We start from the raw sequence: 10,797 nt of genomic DNA on the forward strand, positions 1-10,797 counted from the left end.
ATTACAATCTATATGGTCAATTCACACCTCAAAACCCTAGTTTTGATTTGATTGGATTTTTTTTTTTTTTGGGTGTGAGGAGGGAGGGCCAGGGGCGTCTTTCCACAGCCCCTGAAAACAAAAACAGGGGCTTGAAAACAGGGGCTGTGTCTCTGACTAATATATCTTTCTTTCTTTCTTCTTCTTTTTTTTTTTTTTTTTTTTTTTTTTTTGGGTGGGGGTGGGGTGGGGGTAAAAGGGTAATTTTTGCTTCCATTGTTTATCACAAAGGGAAAATCTTGCTGTAACCATGCGTGGTGACAAATGCGTTTATCACCATTGTTCTCCATCTAAAACGTGGAAGAATGTATTGTAAATGATATTGTTCTATATTCCATGCATCTCCCTATACAAGTGGTTATCGCCAGTGCTTTCAATTTTACAAAAAACACCCCCTAGACAAATGAAAAAAGAAGAAGAAAGACACTAATTTGCAAGCAGCTTTTCTAGCTTCTTCTCTTTTAGTTTGGGCATGAAATGTAGAAGAGAAGCTTTCCACCTTTCCTTAAAAATGAAAAACAAGAGAAAAAGGGGAAGTAATGGTCTTCCTTTGTTTTGACAAGAGGAGAAGGGAGTTCTGATGGGGAGAGAAAGAGCTCTGAATAGAGTCTACATGTTATTTTAAAAAATTATAGATGCATAAGTATCTGTTAATATTTTTCATAGAAATAATATTCTAATAGAGAGAGAGAGAGTCTACATGTTATTTTAAAAATGAAAGAAATATTGCTATCCGCTGGTATAGGAACATGCGTAGACAAAGGGATGCGGAAAGACGATGCTGCCCTGTCTAGACACAGGGATGCAGAAAGATGATGCTGCCCCTGCGCTGAAGATGCTTGCACCAGCCCTCCCATTGGCTGCATGCGCTGGTGTGTACCTGCACCAGTGGGTAGCAATGTAGCATTCCCTTGCCCTTTAAAAATTAAGATGCAGAAGTAAATGTTAATATTTTTCATAGCAGTAGTATTCTTAATGTCTGGTATTATGTTAGAAAATCATAAATTAGCTGCTTGTTATAGCTATTGAAAATTACCATTTATACACATGGCTTCTTTGAAATTTGTTTTCATTAGAGAGTTACTTTTTTAATATTTACTATTAAAGGGGCAACTGTATAAGGATTGAGGAAATACCTTCATGTCATAAATTTTCTGTTAAATGTGACTCACTTGTGCCAAATGAAAAAAATTGCTGGGATTACAAAATTCTACTGGCTTCTAAAGTAATTAATGGTATATATCTTCTTTTTATAGCTTTGCCAAGCACTACCTAAGATGAAATGATGGGATAAACATAAGCCACAAGGAGTGTTAAGCATATTGGAATATATTTGAAAAATTAGATTTGAAATGAGCTCATTGATGTGAATATTCAGTCTCAGAAGATTAATTAAAAAGTGTTAGTTTATATGTAATTGTGTATCCATATGAATGCCATATTCTTGTTGAAAGTATGAAACTTTAAACCCAACATGAAACTGTAAACAAGTGGGGAGTTCGGGGAAATATTCAAAATTCAATCTGGAAATCTCCATGTTTACAGTTCTGAACTAAGTTTTGAGACTTAAAACTCTGGTTCTGAGAAAAATAATGGGCCTCAGTGAGTCTATTCAAAACTCAATTGTCAGTCCTCCCAAAGGCCCTAAAACTGGACACAAGTGGGGAGTTTGGAGAAATCTTCCAAATTCAAATTGGAAATCTCCATGTTTACAGTTCTGAACTGAGTTTTGAGACTTGAAACTCTGTCTGGAGTTGATTGGTCTAGATTTAGTCCAGCTCAATATTGCTGGAGGTGTTGGGCCGCTTCACTAAAGCAAGTTCTTCTCTTCCTACGCAGGCTGATGATGATTCAACTAGAACAGCAGCGAAACCCCCCACTGTTCCACACTGGAGAAAACAAAACCTCTTCTTGGAGATACCCTCAAGAAAATTGGAGAACTCCTCTCAGGATTTTGTGAGAATAAATATGCCCCCAACACCAAGTCCAACTCCCACAAGAATGAATCTTCCCCCAACAGTGACACCAGGCCCTAGTTCTGCAAGAATAAATGAGTCCCCAGGTTCCTCCTCATCCAGGGGAAAGTCATCTAGAAAAGGCCTCCTACCTCGAATAAACTTTAAGTACTGGAGTTCAACAACAGACATTGAGAAGGCAGCTGCCATAGCTCTAGGCACTCCATCAACGGGGCCACAAGACAAGCTCTATGTCTCAAGGTCATCGTCCCTTTCTAAGCTATTAACACCCAGGGTGAAGAGAACATCATCCCTTCCAGTTACTCCAATTGCTTTCACAAATGCAGAATCCACTCGTGAGGGAAACGTGGTTGATCCTTCAAATTCAGTTGTAAGTGCTTGACACCTTATTAACAGGACTTGCTTATGTACTTGTCAATGCCATAGAACATGCATTATAGCAATTCTAGAAAATTATTGCTTTGATATATAAGGAAAGCTAATCTCACACAATGATCTCAGAATCCTTCATTCAATTAGTCTCACACCTAGGTGATCTCCTAGGGCAAAATTATTGTGATCCAACTATCCCAGTTATCTGATCTATGAACAACTTTCTAAGGAAGTGCTTTTGTTTTGTTGAGTAAGCTGCAAGCTAGTTATTATCCCATGATTGTGGGATAGTTCTGTCTGTCATATTCTTCAGACTTTTCATTCAAATAAGATGGATGTGGTGGTTGCAATCATCCTTGTACAGCAGTTATTTGTGGGATACACTAAGAGGAATGACTGGATACATGAATTTGATGGTACCCACTACTTCACATGGTTATTGAATGAGGCAACAAATGAGGAGGATGGCCTCCTTTTGGCCTACATCCTTGAGTTCAAGTATTTTCCCTGCTATAGTGATTCAATTTTATAGCTTATTCTTAAACTGTTCTACTTCACAGAAGAAGGGGGCCCAACTAAAGATATCTCGTTCATTCTCAGTCCCTGCAAACAACAAAGGAAGAGGCATAAGGCAAGCAGAATCCTTAGGTGGTGTATTTCGTATCATCCCATCAACTCCAAGAGTGACAGAAGGGAATACTGCCGTATCAAATGCAACAACTCCCACAGTTGATGCTGGTATATTCTTTTTCCTAAGATCATCCTATGTTGGAGTTTATTTATGTTAGTGTACGTCTTGTATTCCGTTGCAGTTTAATTCAGGGAGTACTGGTGCAGGCACCTCGACAAGAGTCTCATCTCACCGAGGATGTAGGCAATCTTGCCAAACCTCGTAAACCTGTGTGCATTGTTTGTTCTTGTTTTTCTATTATCTTCTGCATCATTTTAGGGTTGCGTTTCTACAATTTACCTATTGGAATTTCAAAATACTAGAATTGTTGATGTCAATGGCTCCCATGTCATTTAGAACAACTTAAGGAGTTTTTAGTACTCCTTTTTGTTATGAGTTGATTGAGTCGAGTGAGTAGAATATTGACTATTGCTAATGGAAGTTCTTTGTACGAACTGATGAAAAGTCTGGTTTCAGCCCAATGTTTATTATCTGTATTTAAAAAAAAAAATAATAATAAAATAAAATAAAATAAATAAAAAAATGGTTGTATGATAGCATAGCTGACTTGTTCTTAGCCCCATCTACTTGCTAAAGTTCTGAATCAACTCTCTTTGCTTGTGGATAAGGGGTTCTTACCTATACTCTGCATTTTTTTACTTTCTCTAATTGCTGTATGTTGTGATAACCAACCAATGTCTTACTTTAGTCTCATGGTTCAGAAAACAATGATGCTGATGGTCAAGATATTCCTGAAGAAGAGGCTGTGTGTAGAATTTGTTTGATTGAGCTGGGTGAAGGAGGTGATACCCTGAAAATGGAATGTAGCTGCAAAGGCGAACTTGCACTGGCCCACCAAGAATGTGCTATAAAATGGTTTAGCATCAAGGGTAACAAAAATTGTGATGTTTGCAAGCAAGAGGTCCAGAACTTACCAGTCACCCTGTTACGGATCCAAAACATTCGAACCTTTAATCCAGATACAAATAGGTCCCGGCAGATAGCAGTTTCTCAGTACAGGCAAGGACATTCATGCAGTTTGTCGAATTTCAGCATTTTTTTTCTCTTTATTATAACATGCTAGATGGTATTTTATGTGGTTTTGACATTTAGAAGCTAGATAGGCTGTGGAAATTAAGATTAAAAAGGCTTGGTTGACCACTAAGTATCTATGGTGCTTCATCTGTTCAGAACTTGTTTGCATGTGTCTGGGTGCCTTCTTTTGTTCTTTTTTTATTTTTAAATCCCTTTAGACCAAGGAGCCAATCAATCTTAGACCACATAGATATGCTTTATCTCTGCTGTCTCCTTTCCAATAGGACCAAAGTCAACCAAAATAACTTGCTGCAAAACATCCCCCCTTCGCCCCTCCCCCCTAAAAATATTTCTCGCATATGTTCAAACTTAATGACGTGAATCACTTCTCCTACCACTTGATTTTAAACATCCAATCTGTTGGCAATAGATTCAAATATCTGAGTTGATTTCCCAGACAAAATTGCCTGATTCTTTGTATTCTAATCTTACAGAGTATGGCAGGATGTGCCTGTTCTTGTCATTGTCAGCATGCTTGCATACTTCTGTTTTCTGGAGCAGCTTCTGGTAAGGTTATTAACTTCCATATGCACAGCTATTTCAATCTATCAATTTCTTTTTAATAACGTTTCTGTTGCTGGGCAGGTCATCAAAATGGGTACTGGTGCAATTGCCATGTCCTTGCCATTTTCCTGTATACTTGGTCTCCTAGCATCCATGACATCATCAACCATGGGTAATCTAGCTATAATCCCTAAAAAGATTAATTTATAGGGTCAAACACAACAGTGCATATGGATGTATTCCATCATTTTGTAAGAATTTTAGAGATGAAAGCATCAGAGCACATGCATGTGATTGCTATAGTGCAGGCTTTCCAATAGGTGGTCAATTTGATGAGAATTGCAGGGTCAATTTCAACCCATTCCAATAATAATTATTCCCTCTGTTCCGCAATGACTGTCCCCTTTGAAAAAATCTGATATTTTAGAAAGAAAGGTTAAAGGATTAAAATCCCCTTTGTTTTCCAAAGAACGTGTTCCTCTGCTTGGGACAAAATGCTTTTCAATTGGTTACCAAATGCAGAGTGGCAAATTAATTATTAATGTGTTTAGTTTCTTTAAAATATATTACTTAACTGGTGTGATAGTCAAAATCCTTGGGACAGCCAAGAAAGGGAGGAATGTCTTTGCAGGATAGAGGGAGTAGTTAAAAATCTTCCAAACTCATTGATGATTATGCTCATCCATTTAGGCTGAGTTTTGACGTAAGGAAACTAACTAAATGGATAGTGTCTAGTGTCGAGCAATCCATGCACATGCTTTTATGTTCCTTTTATAATGGAAAAAATTTTCCATACTTATCAATGAGATCTCATCCATAATTCTCTGGTTGTCTTCAATGTTTATTAACTCTCTCCTTAATCGTTTATTAGTGAAAAGAAGATTTGTCTGGGTCTACGCATCAGTTCAGTTCGCTCTAGTGGTTCTTTTTGCTCATATTTTCTACTCATTGGTGAGTCTGACATTCTCTTCACTTTGAGCAACATTTATAACTTGCCGAGTCCAAAGTAGTCTTAAGACTGCTGAGGTCATAATTAGTGAAACCTGAGTTTTCACTGCAAAATCTTCCCAGAAGGACTATTAAATAGGCATTCCTGAACCGGATGCAAGAAGAATTCTTTAGCTTTATCGAAACCTTACTGAGTTTTGAGTGACTCAGCCGCGAGCTGTCTGTCCAGGTCTTGGGGCATGTGGCAGATTCTTAGTGAATGCCACATGACATATTCATCATTGACATATTTGCATTTGGTAAAAAGGTATCCATCCAGAAAAATTTACTTTGTTGTTGTCCATCTACAGCTTCACGTGCAAGCCGTTCTATCCATTCTGCTTGCCACCTTTGGTGGTTTTGGTGTTACAATGAGTGGCAATTCTGTCATTGTTGAGTTCTTGAGATGCAGGGGAAGGCAGCGCGCTAGGTCAGGTTTTCACCATAGCTCTCAAGAAGTTTCACACCAACCAGAACCTGACCGCCGCCAAAATGAAGCTGGAAATTTAGATATTCCTCAAGGGAGCTGAAATGGCATTTATTGCTCTGGTAGCAAAATTCAAATGGTTTACCTGTACAGAAGTTGGAAAATATAGAGTCCGAAATTTCTAATGTTAGTATAAACATAAGTTTTCATGTATCTGTCCATTGAGTGCTTCTTATTACCTATTAGTCATTAGAAAAACAGAAATGGTTGTAGCAGTTTTGAATGACAAGTTGAGAATAGAATGGAATTGAGTTGCCAGATTTCATTGCCTGTATGACAAATAACATAAGCTGCATCAGTAGGAGTTCTGCTCATTCCCCAATCCAACACCAATAGTTTTGTTCTGATTAAAGGGATATTTTGAGAGTGAAAAACCATTCTTCCAAACTGATCGCGGATTATTTTGGAAGATTATTTTATGTGGATTTAATTCCAACCAATGACATCAGGAGTATAATTTTATTTTGGCAATCCAATATTGGGCTTAAGGGTGCTTGTGACTTTATAAAAGGTTTATTGCCATCTCTAATAATATGGGAGTTGTGGCAATAAATGAACAACCAAAGGCATGGAGAGGGTGCTCACACATCTGGATTGATCATAGAAAGACTAAAAATATTAGTGCATGAGATCCCTCTTCTATCTAAGTTTAGAAAGTTTTCGTCTTTTTGCAGGTTTTAAATATTAATGCTCCCATGTTGAGGCAAAGAGTTTCAATTCCCACGTTCTGGCTTCCCCTTGTGACATCAGTCAAATTAAATGTAGATGGTGCGAGAAAAGGAAATATTGGTATTAGTGGAGGAGGAGGTTTCCTTAGAAATAAGGATGGCACGGTTCTTGCAATTTTCTCTAGTTTCTATGGTGTTTGTTCTAATTCTGTGGCTAAGTTGCAGGCTTTGAGAGATGGTTTAAGGTTATGTGTGGATATGGGTTTCTTAGATTTTTCTACTAGCTCCAATTCTACTTCGATTGCGAACTCGATATCAAATAGGTTTTGTGATCTATGGAGTTGTTGGTATTAGTTTTAGGATGTTATGACTCTATGTGACTCTCTTCGAATTCGAATCTCTTTCACTTTTCAAGAGAGTAATAGAGCGATGGATTGGTTGACGAACTTGGCATGTGCTTCAACTACGGATTCAATTTTTCTTGGTGACCAAACTCTTCATAGATACCTTATCTAAATGATTAGGGAAGGTAAAACTGGGTGACCAACATTTAGAATGTAATTTTTTTCCTTTGGGTTTTTTTGTTGTGCTTTGAGAGTGAGATTGTTTCTATTTGTTGGGTTGGGGTAAGGTGGGTTATGTTCCCTTTTGTATTATCTTTATATTTTATTTATAATATCTTAGGGGTTCCCCAAGATCCCAGATAATATTCGGAGTTAAAAAAAAAAAAATGCATGCTATAAATCTTCCCATAATACAATTGAATTAGTGTTGTAAAAAAAAAAAAAAAAAATTTCATAAAAAGTGTCGTAAATTCTATAAGAACTTAAACAATTGAGATAGTAAAAAAAGAGAAAGAGGACTGTATTTAGGGATGGGAATGTGGTATGTTCAATTTGATTATTGGAAAAAGGGTAGACATTAGACAAAATTATACCTCGCACATGTGGGAGCCTCGTGCATTGGGTACATCATTTTTAATAATCGTGGAGAATCTATCATGTGTCGGTAACTTGATATTGTGCATAATCTAGAAATACCAAACTCGTCCTTGTTTTCTCTTTTACTTTCTAATGTACATGGTTTTGCTTGAATCGGTATGAAAAACCCTAAAATCGCAAATTTGAGAAATATTTCAACGATTTTGGTAGTTTTATTCAGAGTCGACCATCGATTCGTAGCAAATTATGATCATTCCAATTCCATTCGCCAAGAATCGCATGTGGCTTGAATCGGTCTGAAAAAAAACCATAGAATCGATTTATTCGATGAACATTCAAATGATTCTGGTGGTTGGAAATCGGGACTGGTGACTGCCGATTCTGATCTGAATCGGGTGATTCCCGATCCATGCGCCACTAGGTGTATTTTGTCGATTGTTTTTGCGTAATATATCGGAAATACCCGCCCGATTCTTGAAACCCTGCTGGTATAGTCTTTCTGCGAAACCCCAAAACTTCCCGCTTCCTCTGCTCGTCGCCGAAATAAAAGCGTTTGGGAGAAGGATACTTGGGCGAGTGTGTATATCTATCAGCGAGAGAGAGAGAGCCAGAGGGAGGAGATGAAGATAGAAGAAGTGCAGTCCGCCACTAAGAAGCAGCGAATAGCTACTCATACACATATCAAAGGCCTTGGTCTTGAGGTAATTTTATCTCTCGCTCCCATGCACCACTACACTCACGGGAAAGAGAACTTTTCTCTTTTTCTCAGAAGTTTTGGGTGGTTGGATCTCTGAGCTTAGTAGGGTTTGTTGAAGTTTGCCGTTTTCTTTCCCGCGCCAAGGCAGTGGGGTTTAGTTGTTAGGCTTTAAGTTTATTTGGTGTTCGTTTGTTGGTTTCATCGATTTTATGTGTCCGACTATTTGTTTTTTTGTTGCCCATTTCTGCCGATTGAAGATCTAGACCTACCTGTATTTTGGTTTTGTTGCCTGCTAATTTCCTAAACCTGAGTTGGGTTATTTGGTTTTTTAGGGTTTAAGCTAGCTTGTAATGTGTCAGAATTTCAGAGTTCCGTTTGAATGTTGTTTGTTCTGTTTCTTTGCTACACTTTTCCATATGGTGTATCGCGGAGGTATGGTCAGAACACGTACATGGAACTTGCCTCCCATAATCAGAAACTTGGAATATTTTCCGCTCGCTGCAATATTGGTAGGAAGGAAGTGTTTTTCAAGTTCTGAGCTTTTATTGATTGTTACTCGGATTTTATGATTTTCACTTGATTGGGATTTTGAGTTTTATGCACCGCCCTGGGAGTGTGACTCTGAAATTACGATCTCTGCTTATTGGTCTCCTTCTTCGCATACTTTTCTATGCTAGATTTATATTGTTTATTAGTCTATTCACTGTTGAGGTCCTTTGGATTTTGCAATTACGTATCTGTTCCAGGCCAATGGAAGGGCGATACCTATGGCCGCTGGGTTTGTGGGTCAGGTGGGGGCTAGGGAAGCAGCAGGTCTTGTTGTTGACATGATACGCCAAAAAAAGATGGCTGGCCGGGCGCTCTTGCTGGCAGGCCCTCCTGGCACAGGGAAGACTGCGTTAGCCCTTGGAATATCTCAGGAACTTGGAAGCAAGGTATCTTTGTTCCCTCAATTGTTTTTTGCTCGCCAAGGTCTTTTGCTTCTTAGTCAAAGTTGTTTCATTTTCCCCTTATCTCAAGCCTGTTGCTACCTGTTGCTGAAATTTTATTAGCTTGCATCTTCCTTGTATGTTGAAGGTGAAACACTACACACAGGTTATTCAGCAGCAGCTAGAACCAAACTCTAGTTGGTTTATAAGGTCCTGTTGTTATGGCTATATAAGCTTACTTGGCATCTATCTAAATGTAGGTACCATTCTGCCCAATGGTTGGATCAGAAGTATATTCCTCAGAAGTCAAGAAAACCGAGGTTCTAATGGAAAACTTTAGAAGGGCTATAGGTCTTCGTATAAAGGAAAACAAGGAGGTCTATGAAGGAGAGGCAAGTTGTTTCAATTTCTTCTCTACATCATTTTCTTTAGTCCTATTTCTCATTATTTTGTATATTTTTTTCCTTTTTCATCTGGGATTTTGACTGAATTTTTTATTTGGGGACCACCTTGTTTTAGGTTACTGAACTCTCTCCAGAAGAAAGTGAGAGCACGACTGGTGGATATGGTAAAAGCATCAGTCATGTAATCATTGGGCTGAAAACTGTCAAAGGCACGAAACAATTGAAGTTAGACCCAACTATTTACGATGCTCTGATTAAGGAAAAGGTAAGGCCTTTTGAATTTCCTCTTTTTTTTTGGGTGGTAAACTAGGATTGGACTTTCTACTGCCCTGTTTCAACCAATTTAGGTACTGGATCTTACCAAAGCATTGGTTTAGTTGCTTATTATCGTCACTGTTGGTGGTGGTTCTCTGATCTTAATTTTTCTATGAATTATTTTTGGGGCTTCCATTATCAAATGCTTGGGATACCAAGTACTGTCATCTGGTCTTGTGTACATTTGAGCAAGTGATATATCCATATTTGCTGCTATTAACACTGATATGCTTATAAATGTCCATTTCCCAACTCATTTTGTTGGTTGATACTTATAGTCTGATATATCTGTAATATAAACTGCAGGTTGCTGTTGGTGATGTTATATATATTGAGGCAAATAGTGGAGCGGTTAAGAGGGTTGGTAGGAGTGATGCTTTTGCTACCGAATTTGATCTCGAGGCTGAAGAGTATGTTCCACTTCCGAAGGGAGAGGTTCACAAGAAGAAGGAGATAGTTCAGGTCTGAGTTATTTCCACTACATGCTAGAACCTCAGTTGCTATTTGATGTTTGATAAATCTAGTGGTAAATATGGTTTTGATGGTTTTTTTGGGGGTGGTCCTTTCCCTCTTCCCGTACTTTCTAGGCACTCTTACGTCCGCTGTTAGCTCGGGGGGATTTTGGGTTTGCGATCTCATCTGTACTCTTTCTCTCAGATGTATTGACACAACCCATACACCCCTTTCGTCAAGGACGACATTGACACTACCCC

General features: G+C 38.4%; 2 protein-coding genes across 2 annotated transcripts; both read left to right on the forward strand.

Moving 5' to 3' along the window:
• The first annotated feature begins 817 nt into the window (after positions 1-817).
• Positions 818-7,244, forward strand: LOC122068176. The gene is made up of 8 exons (XM_042632042.1): positions 818-927; positions 1,818-2,385; positions 2,948-3,125; positions 3,780-4,077; positions 4,587-4,659; positions 4,738-4,828; positions 5,528-5,607; positions 6,805-7,244. Exons 1-8 carry the CDS (start codon positions 818-820, stop codon positions 7,150-7,152), a joined length of 1,746 nt encoding a protein of 581 aa, XP_042487976.1. The 3' UTR covers positions 7,153-7,244.
• A 980-nt stretch (positions 7,245-8,224) lies between these two features.
• LOC122068177 (ruvB-like protein 1) lies at positions 8,225-10,567 on the forward strand. The gene is made up of 5 exons (XM_042632043.1): positions 8,225-8,440; positions 9,183-9,371; positions 9,626-9,757; positions 9,885-10,034; positions 10,391-10,567. The coding sequence occupies exons 1-5, from the start codon at positions 8,360-8,362 to the stop codon at positions 10,550-10,552; spliced, it is 714 nt and encodes a 237-aa protein (XP_042487977.1). The 5' UTR covers positions 8,225-8,359; the 3' UTR covers positions 10,553-10,567.
• Positions 10,568-10,797: the final 230 nt, after the last annotated feature.

This window comes from Macadamia integrifolia, unplaced genomic scaffold, assembly GCF_013358625.1.
Source record: "Macadamia integrifolia cultivar HAES 741 unplaced genomic scaffold, SCU_Mint_v3 scaffold3505, whole genome shotgun sequence".
NCBI lineage: Eukaryota > Viridiplantae > Streptophyta > Magnoliopsida > Proteales > Proteaceae > Macadamia > Macadamia integrifolia.